Here is a 19120-nt window from a genome sequence, read left to right on the forward strand (position 1 = left end):
TGCAGCCCATTCAGAATCACTGGGGCAGTGGTGCGATGCCACCCTGAAGGGCTCAGCTGTTGCCCCAGGGGCCGTTGGGAGCCATGGGTGGGGTCTTGGAAGGTTGGGGTGGGGCTGGGGTGGTGGAGTACCTGGAGGTCAAGCAGTCCTGTGAGCAGGACCTTCCCAGCATGGGCTGCGTTGTTCAGCAGGTCCTCTCGCTTGATGACATTGATGACCTCGGCCAGCAGCAGGTTCTTGGATGGGTCTCCCAGCCACGTGTTGAAGATCCGGTAAGGCTGGAATCAGAATCAGATATCACGGGTATCAGAAAGGTTCCAGACGTAGCCTCAGACTCACTTCTCCCCATTTAAGAGGAGAGAGATCAACTCAGCAAGCAGCTGCTAAGGGCTGGGAGGATAACACATGGTCTCAACAAATTGTTTCCATCACAGCAATCTTGTAGGTCTTAAACACGTGTGTGCTAAAGTTGCTTCAGTCATGTTCGACTCTTTGCGACCCTATGGACTGTAGCCTTTCAGGAGTCTCTGTCCACCGGATTCTCCAGGCTAGAATACTGGGGTGGGTTGCCCTCCTCCAGGGGATCTTCCCCACCCAGGGATCGAGTCTGCGTCTCCTGTACTGCAGGCGATTCTTTACAGCTGAGCCACTGGGGAAGCCCTGTGGGTCTTCTAGTTACTCCTATTAGGGACACCAACTCATCCATGCCCTGGAAAATCCCTCAGTCCTGGGGAAACTGAGACAGTTGGCTCCTCATCACCACAATCCTTATTTTCACAAAGGATGAGCTGGGGTTCCAGGTGAAGTGATTTGTTTGTGAACATACAACACTTTGGTGGAGTCAGGAGTGGACCGATGGCAGCCTGGCCCTTAAAGGCCGCTCCTTTACTCCTCTTTCAGGCGTCAATGCAGCCCAGCTGAAACACACTGCCCAGCCCCTCTTGCAGTTAAGAGTGGCCATGTGAGCAGATCTTAGGCAAAAGTGGGAGAAACAGAAACGTTGTGGGATTTCTGGGAAAGCTGCTTAAGGACGAGAAGTGGGCCACTCTGTCCTTGCCTCCTTGTTCCTTCCTACTGCCTAAAATTGAAATTTGAGGGCTGGAGCCCAAGTAGCCATTTTGGATCATGAGGTGACCTTGAGGGTAGAAGCTATATGAAGGTATGATGGAAGGAGGGACCCTGGGCCCTGAGAGAGAGAGAGAAAGAGAGAATCTGTATGTACATATGGCATTCCAGTAAAGTGGTTAAGAGCATGAGCTCTGGGTTTATATCTTGACTTTGTCACTTAATCGGCTGTGTGACCTTAAACAACTTACTTAACGTCTCTGTGCCTGATTCCTCATTAGCAAAATGGGAGAGAAAAATAACATTTACTTGGTTAGATGTTGTAAGGATTAAAAGTACAAGCAGAGTATTTAGAACTGGGTCAGAGACAAAGGCGCTGTTCACGGCAGCAGCTATTGACAATATTTTTGCTTGTGCACAGAGAGAAAAATCAGAAGCCTGAAGATCGACTGCTATAAAGTCAACCCTGCAGAGAGAGCTGGGGTGACTGTAACCATTGCCTTTAAATTAGGTTGAGAAGAAATAAGGCTTCAGAAACTTCTGTGAGACATTTAGGTATTTACTGAGTGCCTTGTTGGTGAGAAAGAAGCAATTAAGAGAAAGCAACGCCCCCTGCCCTGGAAAGCAGAGGTGGGGACAGGCAGGCGGGGTCCCCACTCACAGCGTTGGGCCGCAACTCCTCCTTGTGGAAGAAGCCCCCGGTCATCATCTTCTTGCTGAAGGTCATCACGTCCGCGGGGTCATCCAAGCCCCAGTGCTCGTGGGCCCAGAACTTGCCGGTGCAGCCTCCTCCAGTCTGAACCTCGTCCACCAAGAAGGCACAGCCGTGCTGGCGCAGGCGGGGTGAGGGAGACATGAACACCGCGCGCACCTCGCCCACCTCGGGCCCCCCCACCTCGGACCTCGGATCCCCGAATCCAGCCCAAGAGCCACTGCTTTCTGAACCTCACACCTGGCCCGTGTTCTCAGGCTGTGCAAAACCAAACGAAGGCTTAGGAGGGCAGTTCCTGCAGGGCTGTGTCTGCGCGTGGCCTCCCACTGCCCAACTGGAACAAAATCGGAACATCAAAGGCTCCTTGATCCACTGGCTTTGGTTCCTGAGCAGGCCAACGTGCTCAGAAGGAGGCGTGCCCCGATGGTAAGGCGCTCCGTTTCCCAAACTTCAGGTGCCATGTTTGCCAGCTCTGCTCAGCACCCGGACTATTGTTATTATTGGTCTTAATTTTGGCCACACCATGCTATAGGCAGGATCTTAGTTCCCGGAGCAGGGATCGAATCCCTGCCCCTTCAGTGGAATCGCAGAGTCCTAACCAGTAGACCACAAGGGACGTCCACCTGGACTATTATTTACTTAGCATCTGTGTTTAAATAAATTTTTATCACCTTTATCTGTAAACTGACTGCTTGGATGGACCAAGACACATTAAAATAGATATGCAGGCATGCTAAATGCTTCAGTCGTGTCCGACTCTTTGCAACCCTGTGGACTGTAGCCCGCCAGAATCCTCTGTTCATGGGATTCTCCAGGCAAGAATACTGAAGCGGGTTGTCATTCCCTTCTCCAGGGGATCTTCCCAATCCAGAGATCAAACCCACATCTCTCATGTCTCCTGCATTGGCAGGCAGGTTCTTTACCGCTAGCGTCATCTGAAAGTGAAAGTCGCTTAGTTGTGTCCGACTCTTTGAGACCCCATGGACTACACAATCCATGAAATTCTCCAGGCCAGAATACTAGAGTGGGTAGCCTTTCCCTTCTCCAGGGGATCTTCCCAACCCAGGGATTAAACCCAGGTCTCCTGCATAGCAGGCGGGTTCTTTACCAGCTGAGCCACAGAGGAAGCCCACAGGGTCATCTGGGAAACCCCAAATAGACATGATATTAAAGTTTGTTCATTTGGTTTCTGTGGAGAGTGAACCACAATGGGCTGAAAGATGAGGTGGGATCCCCAGAAAGAAAAGGGACGAGGGGGCTGAGGCTTTCCCTGGGACCTTCTCTTGTTTGAGAGTGTCCCTAAGATGGAACCTGCCTGCAAAGCGGGAGACCCGGGTTTGATCTCTGGGTTGGGAAGATCCTCTGGAGAAGGAAATGGCAACCCACTCCAGTATTCTTGCCTGGAGAATCCCATGGACAGAGGCGCCTGGCGGGCTACTGCCCATGGGGTCGCAAGAATTGCACACGACTTAGCGACTAAACCACCACCACCACCTAAGGTGGCAGGTTGGAGGCTGACTTTGGAAGAAGATTTTAGGGAAGAATTCCCTGTCCTGCCGTCAACCCCAAGTTTTCTATCCACGAGGCCCACAGGTGGCCTCTGAGACATCTGGAAGTTTACAAGGAGTCCAGGCTCACCCTTTGCCCTGGAAAACCAACTAACTGGCCCCGGGCACTGACCTTCCTGGAGATGTCTCTCAACTTCCGGAAGAAGTCGTCCGACGCGTGGTTGTCTCCGCCCTCAGACTGGATGGGCTCCACAATGATGCCGGCCACCGTCCTCTTCTTCTTCCGGTATTTCACGATCAGGTCCTCCACCTGGATTCCAAAGGGGGCCGGGACAAGGGCTCGTGGGGGCTCTTGGGCAGCCCCCGAGGAGGATGGGCATGGGGGTGCTGTGGACCCCTGGAAGTTATGCTGACGATGTCATGGTGTCTTATCATTAGAATATACAGTGGAGAAAAGACAGTTTCTCTTTAGCAAGTGGTGCTGGGAAACCTGGACAGCTGCATGGCAGTCAGTGACGTTAGAACACACCCTCATGCCACACACAAAGTAAACTCAAAATGGCTTAAAGACTTAGATATAGACACAACACCACAAAACTCCTAGGACAGAACATAGGCAAAACATTCCCTGGTATAAATTTTAGCAACCTTTTCTTAGGTCAGTCTCCCAGGCAATAGAAATAAAAGCAAAAATAAACGGGACCTAATCAAATGTATAAGCTTTTGCATAGTGAAAGAAACCATAAGCAAAACAAAAAGACAACCAATGAACTGGGAGAAAATGCTTGCAAATGATGCAACAGACAAGGGCTCAATTTCTAAAATATACAAACAGCTCATATAACTCAGTAACAAAAAACCAAATGACCCAATCAAAAAATGGTCAGGAGGCCTAAATAGACATTCCTCCAAAGAAGGCATACAGATGGCCAACAGGCACATAAAAAGATGCTCAACATCACTAATTATTAGAGAAATGCAAGTCAAAAGTACAGTAACTTACAACCTCACACCAGTCAGAATGGCCGCCATCAAAAGTGTACAAATAATAGATGCTGGAGAGGATGTGGAGAAATGGGCACCCTTCTACATTAAAATCATTAAAAAAAATTGAAGCATAGTTAATCTACAGTGTTGTGTTAGTTGCTGGTATAAAGCAAACTAAGTTACACACACACAAACACACACATATTCTTTTTCAGATTCTCCTTCCCTATAGCTCATTAAAAGATGCTTACTCCTTGGAAGGAAAGTTATGACCAACCTAGATAGCATATTCAAAAGCAGAGACATTACTTTGCCAACAAAGGTTCGTCTAGTCAAGGCTATGGTTTTTCCAGTGGTCATGTATGGATGTGAGTTGGACTGTGAAGAAGGCTGAGCACCGAAGAATTGATGCTTTTGAACTGTGGTGTTGGAGAAGACTCTTGAGAGTCCCTTGGACTGCAAGGAGATCCACCCAGTCCATTCTGAAGGAGATCAGCCCTGGGATTTCTTTGGAAGGAATGATGCTAAAGCTGAAACTCCAGTACTTTGGCCACCTCAGGCGAAGAGTTGACTCACTGGAAAAGACTCTGATGCTGGGAGGGATTGGGGGCAAGAGGAGAAGGGGACGACAGAGGATGAGATGGCTGGATGGTATCACTGACTCGATGGACGTGAGTCTGAGTGAACTCCGGGAGTTCGTGACGGACAGGGAGGCCTGGCGTGCTGTGATTCATGGGGTCGCAAAGAGTCGGACATGACTGAGCGACTGATCTGATCTCTGATAGCTCATTACAAGAAAAAAAAGTTTTTAACTGTTAACAGTGATGGAGTAGTAAGAAAAGCATCTGATTTTCCCCAAGTGGTTATATTTCTTGAAGTCTTGTTCTAAAACAGGCATCATCTTATAAATAATTAAGGAATAGTAATTGTGATACTTCATTAATAATTTAATAATTATACTTAATCTAAAAAACCCAAACCACATACCCAGATAGAGTAACAAGTGCAATCTTTCTCTGTTATGCAGAATTAAAGGAAAATCATCTATGCGAATGATGTAATTTTGGTCTCTGCCTCACCAATGGCCCCACGGAAGTGGTCAGATGCTTTTTTTGCTTTGAGTGTCATTTGCAATTTGTCATTGCATGGCTGTTTTTCCATTTATTTGTCCAGTGCTGTGTTTCTGACTAGTCTGCACTTTCTGATAGGATGCAGAAGAGACACATGTCTATCCAGCGCTTGGAATGCAGCTGGTCCAAACTGAGATGTACTTTACATCTAAAACACACCCAGCAGTTTGAAGGTTCAACACAAAAAAAGCATATAAAAATATCTCATCAATAATTTAAAAATATTAATGACGTGTTGACACAGTAATATTTTGGGATACACTGGGTTCAATAAAATGTTATTAAAATTATTCTCCCAGGTCTTTTTACCTTTTAAAAATATGACTAGGAAGGCTGTGGGGACTTGTGGCTGGCCTTATTTTGCTTGGACTCCATCATCTTGCTTCTTTTATTTACCACTAAATAGCCAGGTGGGTCAGCGGTAAAGAATTTGCCTGCAATGCAGGAGATGTGGGTTCGATCCCTGGATTGGGAAGATCCCCTGAAGCAGGAAATGACAACACACCCCAATATTTTTGTCTGGGAGATCTCATGGACAGAGGAGCCAGGAGGCTACAGTCCATAGGGTTGAAAAAGAGTCGGATACAACTTAGTGACTAGACCACGACAACAACGAAATACCTAGCACCTAGTTCACACCTAGTACGCGAAACCTATTAATTCAAAAGAAAGATGTGGGTAAGAGGGAAACCAGCCTGATCTGAGCTCAAATCCAAATCTGAACAGGGATGAACAGTGATAGCCACTCCCCACCTGCCCCCTCAAACAACACAATCCTTTCAACATCTTACATGGAACCCTAATATCTGGGACAGATCAAGGTGGGGCTGTTGGTTGAAGTGAAGGCGTGGTGACCAGGGTCGCCCATCCTTAGCCCCCGACCCTGCAACCTCCAGGGCTCTCCCAAAAGCCCCAGGATTCTGGCGAAGACTGAGACACAGGGGATTAGAGGATCCCCTGGAATCAGTTTCCCTATGAGCTGTCCCATATTCTTTCCATCAGTTCGTTTTCTCTTATTCTGGATTCAGTGAAGCTTGTCCCCAAAGAAACTTAAATGATACAGAAGTTGGTACCAGAAGCCGGGTGATGGAGGCTGGGTGGCAAAATCAGTGTCTCATTGCCTTTCCTAACATGGAACATCGGGACACGTGGCTCCCTGTCCCTCTGACCCACCCAGGGAGTGCCACATGGATCCCCAGACACTCTGTGTGTATTCCTCTTATCTGGGCTAATTCTCGGTGTGCTGAGGGTCAGGAAGGGGTGTTGAGGAGAGGACCGGGAGGGTCCGGGTGTTACCTCTTCTAGACAGCGGGCCTCTTCTTGTTGGTTCTCTTTCACAAACTCTTCCAGAGGATATTTCAGCCGTGGGAACGGTGCGATGGGCCAGTCGAAGGAGGGGATGTCGATCTTGTGAATGGCTTTGGAGTGCGTGGTTGCTAAGCAACCTAAGCCCAGCAGAACAGAAGAGCAGAGGTTGGCTGGGGGAAGGAAGGTGGACCATTCTTTTTTTTTTTTTTTTTTAAAAGAATTTCAAAGTTTGTGAATTTATTAAATTTTATGTTTTGGATCACAGAAAATGAAGATTGGATTTCTCATAAACAGAATTAACTCCTCTATCCATTACATCATTACATCACTGACTCATTACATCACTATAGGACCGACTCAATGGACATGAATTTGAGCAAACTCTGGGAGGTAGTGAAGCCTGGTGTGCTGAAGTCCATGGGGTTGCAAAGAGTCAGATACTACTTAGCGACTGAACAACAACAACAAATCCATTACATGGTCTCTCTAAAGCTTCATGTATGTCTGGTTTTAATCACAGTAGTTATAAAAACTTTAGGGCAGGTCAAGATACACTCTTAATTCCCAAAGTCTTTATCTATTAGATTTTTTTAAGGCAAAGATTGTACTTTTTTCATTTCAGAACTACTGTGCCTTCAGTGAATGGTACCTTCAATAAAGCAGGACCACAGCAAATGCTTTTTAATTATTTTTAAATTTACTTTTTAGGTGGAGTAAAATTGCTTTACAATATTGTGTTGGTTTCTGCCAGATTGTTTTTGAGAATGATATGGGGCAGCCTGGGGAGACCCGGTGCCCGCAGAACCCCAATTCTGGGAACATCCTGAAGCTGAAGGGGCACACTTGTGTCCCTCTGTGTGTGTGTGTGTGTGTGTGTCATTGCTTTCTGATTTATCACAGACTAACTCTTTGAAGGCAGAGAGGCAAGGGTTTAAATCCTAGCTCTGCCACTGAATGGCCTTGAATGTTCCTTCCCTTGCTGAGCCTCAGTTTCCACATCTGCAAAGTGGGAACAGCCACCCCTAGTCTGCAGAGAATGGTGTGCAATCAAGGAGACCATAAGTAGAAGCCGCCACGCCCGATCAGAGGCAGCTATTGCTGTTGTTGTTATTATTACTCTACCTGCTACCTCTGGATCCCACGGCCCTTCTTACCCATGGTCCTCCCGTGGAAAGCACCCATGAAGGAGAGGATGCTGTAGTCAGGGCACCCAGGGGCCTGGAACCAGGAAACAACCATCGGTCAGGATTGTGAACTAGGGACCTAGGTGGCTGCTCCCATGAACCTCGAGGAGCATGAAATCTCAGAGGAACCAAGGGTCCTTCGCAGGGGGAAGTTACAAACTGGACACCAGAGGTCAAAATCCAGCCCGTGGATTTTTTTCTTTTTTGTAAATCAAGAGGTTTCATGAGATACATTTCTGAACCTCTGTCTTCTCACAAGTTCTGCATCACAGGCGCCCATCTTTCCCGGCCAAGCCCGAAGGTGGGTGGGCGTGCTGCCCCAGGGCCCCCACCACCCCCCAGTCTCCTTTCCATCACCACCCCAGCTGTCGACGGGCTCTTCAAGTTCCTCCCAGCCCCTCTCCTTTCCCTGCTTTGGTGGCTCTGGCTCCCACAGCCCACAGGTGGGCCAGGTGTGGGGGTGGTACCTGCCGCCCATGACCTGATGCTGAGCTGGGCCCCTCACAGGACATGCCCAGGCTTTGGATCAGCAGGAGGGGAGGAACACCAGCTTTCCCTGGCCCTCCAGGGCTGCCCCTGGGAGCATGAGGAATTCACGAACACCCAGGCCTCTCCTGGCCCTAAGTGAACGGCACAGCTGCACTGCCTTCTGACTCTCCACTCAGCAAGGAAATCAGACCTGCCTCCAGGCGACTCAGGAAGAGCTGCTGGGGACATTGCAGAGGCCACCCTGGGGGCCCCTGAGTCTCTGGGAGGTTGACCTGGCTCAACTCCACTGGGTCCCCGAGACTCCCAGGAAAAACTCTAGCACCTTCTCCCACAAACTCCAGAATACCCTCAGGTCGTTTTCCTTTATTCATCTCCAAATGTGATATGAGATGCAGCTTGTTTTATTGCACTTCACAGATGTTGTGGGTTTTGTTTTTTTTTTTTTTTTACAAACCGGGACACCCTCCGACTTGAGGAGGACAGAAGGGGATGCTGGGCTCACCTGGTTGACCATGCACGTCTCCAGCTCCTCTTTGGAGAAACTCGACTGGCCCCTTTCCTTGCTCTGACAAGATGGAACAGAAAAGATTCTCAGAGATGCTCTGGGACAGGGAGAGCTGCTGCTTTGCACCCACATCTAAGCCACGAGGGGGTGCTTTCTGAAGAGCTGCTCACACATGTCAATATTACATGTATGGATGGAGGCCCGAGACCGTTCATAGTGCTTGCGATGAAACAGATGGACGGATAAGGCTCGTCCTTCTTCTCTTGGCAACAGTGAAGATCTGTGAGATGGTACGTTATTCCAGGTAAACTAGCGTAGCACACTGGGGAGGTTTTGTACCATTCTCTGCTGGGATGTTTAGAAAGGCTTGACTAGCCAGTGGCCTTCCCTGGATTTTGGACATGGTCACTGATGTCCAATATTCTGCCCAACTAGGGTGAATAATTGGACAAGGGCTGACTGTGCAGCTGGGGGCTGAGGAGTCTGTGTGTGTGTGTGTGTGCATACGTGCACACGCATGCATGCCCCAAACCTCACCCGGTACCACATGAAGATGGTCTTGAAGGCGTTCTCGTTGGAGCAGGAGCCGCAGGCCATCGTGATGAGCTGGGACATCCCTTTGGGAGCCACCTGTGGAGAGGGAAACAGTTGTGGGCTCCCCACTCCCCACCTCCCTCCAGCTGACCGCTACGTGCGGGCAGGGAACCAGGTATGGAGTCCTGGACGCAGCCAGACTGGGAGGGTGAGCGAGAAGCCAAGAAAGGCCTGGGGACTGGAGGCCAGAGAGGGAAAAAGGTGAATGAAGCCCATAGGTCCCTCCTGATGGCCCTCCCCACCACTGCCTGTATATTTTACAGGTGGGAAGTCAGGATTCCGAAGGACACTGATCGTTGTGGCCACTGAAACCCAAAGTCAGGGAGGACTGAAGGACACAGGCAAAGCTCCAGTTGTGGGATCCATGCTAATTTAAGTTCCCCTGGGTTCCCTTTCCCCCTACCCCACCCCCTACCACGTGAGGGATCCCAGCTTTTCTTGCAAGGAAAAATTTAAAAAGACTCATCCTGAAAGAAACAGCAGGAAGAGTGAGACTAATGCAGAAACACCCCATCCTTAACTGCTACGGATGCCAACCCTTTCCTTCCCAGCTACTCTGGCTTCCTGAAGATCAGAGCCAAGGGCCAGCGGTGGGGAGGGCGGAGGTGGGTCCTCATGTTGCAGTCTGTCCCCATGGAGTCACTCACCGAGAGCAGGGACTCCCGGAGCTTCTCCACAAAGTTCTCCGGAGGAAGGATTCCGAGGGCAGGTCTGTTGATGAATGTGCTCTGCAAAAAAGCCAGGATGCCAGCAGTGATTTCTTGCCTGACCCAGGTCCCGCCCACCGGCGATGCTTTTCAGAGTGGATGTGTTTCACACTTCCAGGAATGACAGATTTTCCTGCACTTTTAGAGAAATCCACTAGGATGGCTCTGGGTTGAAAACAAAGTGTCAGTTTCTTGGCTGGGGTACTATCCAAGTAGCTATCACTATATATATATATATATATATATATATATATATATATATATAGCTATATCTTTATAGCTATCACTATAAAGAAAGAATTGGTGCTGAAGGATTGACACTTTTGAACTGTGGTACTGGAGAAGACTCTTAAGAGTCCCATGGACAGCAAAGAAATCAAACCAGTCAATCCTAAACAAAATCAACCCTGAGTATTCACTGGAAGGACTGATGCTGAAGCCGAAGCTTCAATACTTTGGCCACCTGATGCGAAGAGCCGAGTCACTGGAAAAGACCCTGATGCTGGGAAAGATTGAAGACGGGAGGAGAAGGGGACAGCAGAGGATGAGATGGTTAGATAGCATCACTGACTCAATGGGCATGAATTTGAGCAAACTGGGAGATAGTGAAGGACAGGGAAGCCTGGCATACTAGTCCATGGGGTGGCTAAGAGTAGGACACGACTTGGCGACTGAACAACACTAAAAAGTTTTATTTAAGAAGGATGCCTTGACGGCAGCCTCACGTTGACAAACTGCCCGCCTGCTTTTCCAAAGATTCCCAGCACACCTTGCAGCCTGTGCTCTGCAACAGAAGAAGCCACCCCAAAGAGAAGCCTGTCCACTGCAGCTACAGAGTCGCCCCTGCTCCCTGCAACTAGAGAAAAGCCTGTGCAGCAATGAAGACCCAGCACAGCCAAAAAATAAATAGATAAATAAATAAAATTATTTTAAAAATTATCAAATAAATTTGAAAAAAAAATTTAAGTTTTATTTATTTTTTGGCCCCACTAAGTGGCTTGTAGGATCTTAGCTCCTTGACCAGGGATCAAACCCATGCCCCCTGCTGTGGAACCATGCTGGACTACCAGGGAATTCCCAGTTTATGGGTTTGTTGAAATCCATAGAATTGTATATGGCAAAGGATGGATCTGACCTCATGTGAATTATATTTTAATTAAAAAAAAAAAAAAAAACGGGAAAGAGGTCTCAGTAACTGTAAGTTTTAAAGACAGTGAGGTATAGGAGAGCAATCGGATAAAGAAGCTGGCTAATGAAAGAGCTGCCGATGAAGAGAAGTAGTGTTAGAAAACTCCCTTTTTTTGATAGAGGCAGGTCTAGAGAAGGATTCCCTCTGTAAGGAAATCTACAGTGCATACCTGACACTACACAGACACTCGCTTCTGAAACCCAGGAAACGAGGCAGCGTCACTCAACCAAAAGGAGAACCACTCTAAATGCCAAAAGTAGGTTAAGCAAACGAAGGCACATTCACTGATGATAATGTTGTGTTGCTGGTAAAACGGCATGTGCGAAGTCACAGTTGTATGTTAGGGCTCACTGAGTGGTGCACCTTCTGTGGCTGTTGATAAATGTATCAACATGTGTCCACCCTTATGGAAAAGATGCAAATGGAAATGCAAATGGGGATAAGAACAGAGCTGATCTGTCTCTCCAGGTGCAGCCAGTGCCCCCTGAAGGATCAGCAAGAGTCTGAGTGGGGTCTGCACAGCAGATAAGCAATGAGGATTGCTTATCAAGAAGAGGATTGGGGGATTTTCCCTGATAGTCCAGTGGTTAAGACTCCATGGTTTCAAAGCAAGTGAAAGTGTTAATTGCTCAGTCATGTCTGACTGTTTGCAACCCCAAGGGGCTATAGTCCACTAGGTTTCTCTGTCCATGGAATTCTGTAGGCAAGAATACTGAAGAGGGTTGCCATACCCTCCTCCAGGGGATCTTCCTGACCCAAGGATCGAACCCACATCTCCTGCACTGCAAGCAGATTTTCTGCCATCTGAGCCACCAGGGAAGCCCTTCAATGCAAGGGGCCCAGGTTCAATGCCTGGTCCAGGAACTAAGATCCTGTGAGTCAAGTTAAAAAGTAAGGAAGGATTGACTGAGCCTGGAAATTCTCAGGCACCCTTCTCTCTCAGACTCAGCTGTGTAAATAAACTCAGTGCAAATCCAAACAGGAGGAAACTCAAGGACAGGCGGGCCCCAGCACCCATCCTCCTGTGGCACTGCGATTCGGCGTGGCTGGCTAGACTTCGTGGTAGCCTCGTGTCTCGGTTGGTTTTTCTTCTTTGTGACTAGCTGCATAGGTCTAATAACAATGGGGGGGAGTTAACCCTTTTCACTGTAGAGCCGGGGAAATGGAGGACCAGAGAGGTCAAGCAACCTGCCTCAAGTCACACAGATAGAAAGAGGCAGAACCATGAGTCAAACCCAGGTTGGCTGACTTCCGATCCCATCCTCTGCCGGCACTGCAGGCAGCCTCCACCTGAAACTATAGATGCTGTTGGTAAGTAGGCTTGGCAGAGACCGGAGACCTTGGGTGGCCTGTGGGAGGTGCTGAGCGGTCTTTTGTTTTGGCTTCAAGACATTCATTATGTCCCCTGGAGAAGGAAATGGCAACCCACTCCAGTATTCTTGCCTGGAGGATCGCATGGACAGAGGAGCCTGGCGGGCTACAGTCCATAGGGTCACAAAGAGTCAGACACGGTTGAGCAACTAAGCACACACACACACAGTCAATGTGCCTCTGAGGAAACCAAACACATCATGAGCTCAGGGTGGAGAGGAATTGCCAGCACAGGTAGATGGCTGGGCCGACTGCCTCTCTGGGCCCAGGCAAGATGTGGGGGTGGTGTTCTTGTTCGGCAAAGCGTGGCATTCATTAAGAACAGAAGGTATCTGGGACTCTGGGTAGCAGAATCAATTGAGGACAGGTTTCTAGAATCCTCGCCATCAGACTCAGCAGCTGTAAAGTGCAGAAGGAGGAGAATGGGCTTTGGTTTAAGTGGCTGTGCAACCTGGGGCAAGTCACTTAACCTCTCTGGTCCTTATTTGAGAAAATGAGGATGCCTTCCTGGGTGCTCGTCAGGAGCCAGTGAGAGGACACAGCCTACAGATGAGGCAGGAGCTAGTCCTGAAGGACAGAATCACGCAGGTGGAAAGGCCTGGAGGTCACATTGATGTCTTAGCTGACAAGGTCAGCTGCCCTATGACCAGCCCAGCCAAAGACCACGGATGTCAGTCGGCACTCATCGTTCATTGCAGTGACCAGGTACATGCAATGACCAGTGATATTGTATAGCCTGTGAGCAGTGTGATGAGGCCGCCCCGGGCACATAAGAAGTTTTAACTGCAACCGGTTAGATCCAGGTGACCCGGGACATGAATTATAGATGATGTGGTTGGGGTATGAAAGGGTTGATAAGCACCATCTCAAGACTTCAATGACTTGGCAACAGCCTGCCCAGGACAGGTAAAAAACACCATGACCACCACCTGAGCGCATCTTGGGCTAAGAGTTTGGAAGACGTCAATCAAGGTCGTCTTGTCTGACGCCTCAGATGTACTCTGCTGAGCTTGTGGCGGTCATCGGTCACTTCTCTGAGGCTCTGCCAGTCTCCCTGCCCCATACCCAGCCCTCTGCAAGAACGACATCAGCTCAGACTGTGATCTAGACCTTGATCCAGACTACGGTCTAGGTGGCAATCTAGGCAGATCTGATCTGTGATCCAGACACTGGTCCAGACTATTCTGGAGTGTAACCTAGACTGTGATCGTGTTATCGAGGTCAGCACCAAGGACAGTGCCCGGCACACAGTAGGTATTCCATCCATCATTAAGTGAACAGATGTTAAGGAATGAGGCTGGGACTTCCCTGGTGGTACAATGGATGGGAATTCGCCTGCCAATGCAGGGGACACAGATTCAATTGCTGTTCCGGGAAGATTCCACACGACAGGACCAACTAAGTCCACGCGCCACAGCTATGTAAGCCTGTGTGCCTACAGCCTGTGCTCTGCAACAAGAGAAGCCACTGCATTGAGAAGCCTGCGCGTCACAAGGAAGAGTGGCCCCCGATCACTGCAACTAGAGAAAGTCTGCTTTGCGGCGATGAAGACCCAGTGCAATCAAAAAAATAAAAATAAATTAATTAATTTTTTAAAAAAGAAAGAAACAAGGCTGAAGAAGCAGGAGCCAGATCACAAAGCGCTTTGCACGTGAAGAGGAGGAGCTGGGAGGCATCCTGAAGGCAGTGGGTACCAGGAGCGGGTTCCAGGCACAGAGCAGTTTGGAGGATGGTTTGGAGGAGGCGAGAATGGACATGGAGGTGGGAGGAAGGGATGGAGAGGGGCTGATGGGAAACTCCAACTGGAAGAGGGGGAGCTAGGACTGGTCCCCGCCTGGCTGGGGGAAGGGAGGATGAGGGGTGGTGTCCAGGTTCTTGGCAGGGATAGGTGGACGCAGGGCATTCCCCACGCCCCTGCCCCCGCAAATCAGAATCCCTGGGCCTGGAAATCACGTGCTGTTGGGGCCACTCTGCCTCCGGAGGCAGCTGACACGGCAAATGTGTCTGGCGTGTTTGTTGACACAGTTTTTTAGCACCAACTGCTGAGGCATCTGGGATCCGCAGAACGTTTCGAAACAAAGCCGGGCTCTGAATGTAAACACACGCTCGGAGACACCAACAGGCCTCGCCAGACACCCTGGGTTTGGGGGGTGGGGGGACGAGGCTTCTGCCAGAGCAGCTCCTGAACTTGTCAACCCATCAGAGGTGAGAACCATCCCCAGGTCCCTCCCAGGCAGGTACACCGGCCCACAGGTAAAGAGGAGCTGAGTTCTTTCCTGTTATCTTCTGCTGCTTCTTTATGGCTGGAGAGGGGACTTCCCTGCTGGTCCAGTGGTTAAGAATCCTCCTTGCAGTGCAGGGACATGGGTTCGATTCCTCGCTAGATAACTAAGACCCCACATGACGTGGAGCTTTGCCCCAACTACTGAGCCTGTGCTGTAGAGCCCGCACACTGAACTAGAGAGTGTGTGCGTGCTCAGTCGCTTCAGTCGTGTCCAACTCTTCGAGACCCCATGGACTGTAGTCCGCTAGGCTCCTCTGTCCATGGGATTCTCCAGGCAAGAATGCTGGAGTGGGTTGCCATGCCCTCCTCCAGGGGATCTTCCCATCCCAGGGATCAAACCTGCAGCTCCTGCGACTCCTGCATTGGCAGGCAGATTCTTTACCCATTGAACCATGATGGGGGGAAGCCCAGGGAGTCCGTGCACTGCAACCAAAGATCCTGAATGACACACACAAAGATCCACGTGCTGCAACTGAGACCCAAGTCAAATATACAAATATTATAAAAAATAAGAGTTGGTTCCTGCCGGGGTCAGGCTTTCAGTCCTCCTGTCTTTCTTTGATTTCTTTTTGGGAATCACACCCCTTATGTGTGGACATGATGTCACACTCTGAGAAAAATGGAAGCCCTAATGATGTGTGGCGCCCGGGGTAGGGGGGTAGGTTGGGGAGTGGCCAGAGGGAAAACTGTCCGGGGATCTGGGGATCTGCTGAGGCTGACCGTGTGTGCACACTGCTGTAGAGATGGACTGGCTTTGTCTATGTCTTGTATCGTGGGACGCATGACTGTGTCACCAACAGACACACTGGAAGGTCCACAGCAGTGGCCTTTGTGAGAAGTGACTCAGATGCTCATCCGAGGTAGGTAGGATGCTAATTACAGTGCGTTCACACAATGGAACGATTAAAGCCGGGAGGATGGATGCCCTGTGGCTACCAAGGACACATCTCCAGATGGATTTTGAGTGAGATAAGCCAGATGTGATAAAGAGCACACGCAGTACGATTCTGTCCATGTGCTGTTAGAAGTAAGGGGAGGCTTCCATGGTGCCTCAGTGGTAAAGAATCTGCCTGCAATGCAAGAGATGCAGGCTCGATCCTGGGGTCAGGAAGATCCCCTGGAGAGGGAAATGGCAACCCACTCCAGTATTCTTGCCTGGAGAATTCCATGGTAGAGGAGCCTGGTGGGCTACAGTCCTTGGGGTCACAAAGAGTCGGACATGACTGAGTGACTAACACTTCACACTTCTTCATACGTACAGACACACCATGCATCATAGGTGTGTTGTGGGCACCATTATGGCTTCCAAGAAGATACCTTACTCTATCCCCTCCCCACAACTGTGACTGTTACACAGCAGAGGGGGCTTTGCAGGTCTTATTAAGCTTCCTATTCAGCTCAGAAAGGAGACAGTCCTAGATCTTCTGGGTGGGCTAACTGCAAACACACGAGCCCTTGGCTCAGGGCAGAGGCGGAGAAGAGATACAAAGAGAGCAGGATCATACACTGCTGGCTTGACGGTGGAAGGACCACGTGAAACGAACTCTGCCAACGACCTGAATGAGCCCCAAAGCAGATCCTCCCCCGGAGCCTCCAGCTAAGAGCTGACCTCAGCTTTGTGAGCTGCGAGGCAGAGCATTCAGCTTTGCTCACCGGATTCTAGACCCATAAGATCTGTGAGACCCCAAACGGCTGTTGTCTTAAATCCCTAGGCTGGTGGTAGTTTGTGATGCCAGCAACAGGAAACTAAAACAGGGTGGTTTTAAAGTTTCATGGTTGGGGAGGATAATTGGGGAAATAATGTCTAAAAAGCCTCTGGAGAGACTTCCCTGGTGGTCCCGTGATTAAGACTCTGTGCTTCTACTACAGGGGTTGTGGGTTCAATTCCTGGTTGGGGAACTAAGATCCCACATGCAGAATGGTGCGGCCAAAAAAAGACTCCTTAAGCGAGTGATAATGGGAAGAAAAAGGTGAGAAACACTGGGTAACAGGGGACAATTCATTCAGTAGTACGCTTCCCTGATGGTTCAGATGGTAAAGAATCTGCCCGCTATGCAGGAGACTTGAGTTCTATCCTTGGGTCGGGAAGATCCCCTGGAGGAGGGCATGCAACCCACTCCAGTATTCTTGCCTGGAGAATCCCGTGGACAGAGGAGCCTGGCGGGCTACAGTCCATGGGTCGCAGAGTCAGGCACGACTGAAGCGACTAAACGCACACACACAGCACGCTGAGTGTGCACGCACATCTCCATGTGTGTTACAGCCAGCGTCATCAGTCAACAGCCCCCGCCACCGAGAAGAATCTGGCTCCAAACGGTAGCGATGCCAAGGATGGGAAATTGCCCCAGCCCCTGCCTGCCACCCCACCACTCTTGGACCTTTCCTGCCTCTTCCGATCCGGCTGCCATGCCCTCTTTCGCTCCTGAAGCTCCTTGCACCTCTCCCTCCCACCCTCCACTCCCTACAGGGACCACTCTCCCCCAGCCCCCAGCCCGTCCATCCCTAAAAAAGCCCAGCTCCCTTGGGTTTTTTATCTCCAGCACCTCTTCTGGCTGTGTGACTCTGGACAAATACTTAACCTCTCTGGGCTCAGCTCCCTCATCTGTAAAACAGGGATAACAACAGTAGCTGACTCAGAGACTTGGCAATATTCGATCTGTGCCGGCCACAGTCTTTATACGTATTATGCTCTTAATTATTGCTCATTATTATCATGATCATTGTCTTGTGCCCACACAGCACTGATTGTCTCGCTCAGTAGCGTTTCCTATGGCTGCGATTCTCTGCTTATGTGTGTGGTTAACTGGCTGCCTCTGTGGGAGCAGGGCGCGGTGTTGGCAAGGCGTTCCAAGGGCTTACCACACTGTATGGACTCAACAAATATTTCAGGGAGGACTGAATGGATGGACCATTTCCAAAGGCTGCCCCAGTCAGCCTCTGAATCTCCATGAACACAACCCCGGGCACTCACCATATTTTGAGGCTGTTGAACGAGTTTCATGAGAGCAGGATGGTTGTAACCTGGGGAGAGGAAGATACAGTTAGAGACCAGCATCGTATCTGGGGGTCCCCTGCCCTTCACCCCATCGCCTGCCTCCTCCCTTCCCTTCCAACCCTGCAACCCTTTTCACACACAAAGGCCCATTCCTGGGGCCCTGCCTGGGAAACGCCCTGTAACTTCACTCTGTCGGATGCAGGGGCTGTGGACTGGGGCAGTGGTGTGAGGACCAGGGGAGAGAGTGATTAACACTCTTCCTCCGTCTCTCCACCACTTGCCCCACCCCCAGGGGTGCCGGGACCAAGGTTGGGAATTGCTTGTTCCCCAAGTAAGGAACACTCTGGGGGTTTTCCCAACTGACCTGTGGCCAGAGGTCTTTGGGCTCTGACTCTTACCACGCTATCTGGATGTTGATAACTTTTCTGCCTCAGTAGATAAAGGCAGTGTCAGGGAATCACATTAAGCCACAGATGCAACTTTTCTTATTGGCTTCAGAAAGAAAGATGAAAGCAGAGCTAGCCCCTCTGATCAGGAAATCCTACTGCTGGATTTTTTTTTTACCACACCGAGCAGCAGGTGGAATCCTAGTTCCAGACCAGGGACTGAACCTGTGCCCCCTGCGGTGGAAGCGCAGAGTCTTAGCCACTGGACCCTCAGGGAAGTCCCTGCACACCCGAGTCTTTGATGTCATGGGGCCCCCCCTGCCCACACCGCAGGGCAGGGGTAGCTGTCTGGAGGCTGCTATTATAGAAGTAAGCTTAGGAGGCAGAGTCATTGGTGCAAACCTTCAGGCTCCTTGGATGGCCGTGGGAACCCTGAAACCCCTTGAAACTGACTCCCTATTGATGGGCCTGAGGTGATATTAAAAGATCCGACGTTATAGGATGGTTGTAGGGATTAAGTGAGAGAACACAGAAGACATTATGCATTCAGGCTAGGTTGCTTCAGCAGACTCTTTGCAACCCCATAGACTGTAGCCTGCCAGGCTCCTCTGTCCATGGGATTGTCCAGAATACTGGAGTGGGTTGCCATTCCCCTTTCCAGGGGATATTCTCGACCCAGGGATCCAACCTGAGTCTCTTACATTAC

The 19120-nt window shown here is 49.9% G+C and overlaps 1 protein-coding gene across 8 annotated transcripts in view; it reads right to left on the reverse strand.

Annotated features, from left to right (window-relative positions):
* The window catches only part of ABAT (4-aminobutyrate aminotransferase), an 89460-nt gene that overhangs the window by 9577 nt on the left and 60763 nt on the right, over positions 1–19120 (reverse strand). For 5 of the 8 annotated variants that reach the window (XM_027528261.1, XM_027528264.1, XM_027528265.1 and 2 more), the window contains 9 exons: positions 18005–18054; positions 10130–10210; positions 9426–9518; positions 8886–8948; positions 7865–7928; positions 6699–6880; positions 3458–3595; positions 1727–1894; positions 132–278 (listed from right to left, as the gene is read on the reverse strand). In XM_027528261.1, the coding sequence (XP_027384062.1) occupies positions 132–278; positions 1727–1894; positions 3458–3595; positions 6699–6880; positions 7865–7928; positions 8886–8948; positions 9426–9518; positions 10130–10210; positions 18005–18054 (986 nt within the window). The remainder of the gene's footprint in view (positions 1–131; positions 279–1726; positions 1895–3457; positions 3596–6698; positions 6881–7864; positions 7929–8885; positions 8949–9425; positions 9519–10129; positions 10211–18004; positions 18055–19120) is intronic. The other 3 variants (XM_027528266.1, XM_027528269.1, XM_027528268.1) reach the window with 1 other exon arrangement.

This window comes from Bos indicus x Bos taurus, chromosome 25 (assembly GCF_003369695.1).
Source record: "Bos indicus x Bos taurus breed Angus x Brahman F1 hybrid chromosome 25, Bos_hybrid_MaternalHap_v2.0, whole genome shotgun sequence".
In the NCBI taxonomy this organism is placed as follows: Eukaryota; Metazoa; Chordata; class Mammalia; order Artiodactyla; family Bovidae; genus Bos; species Bos indicus x Bos taurus.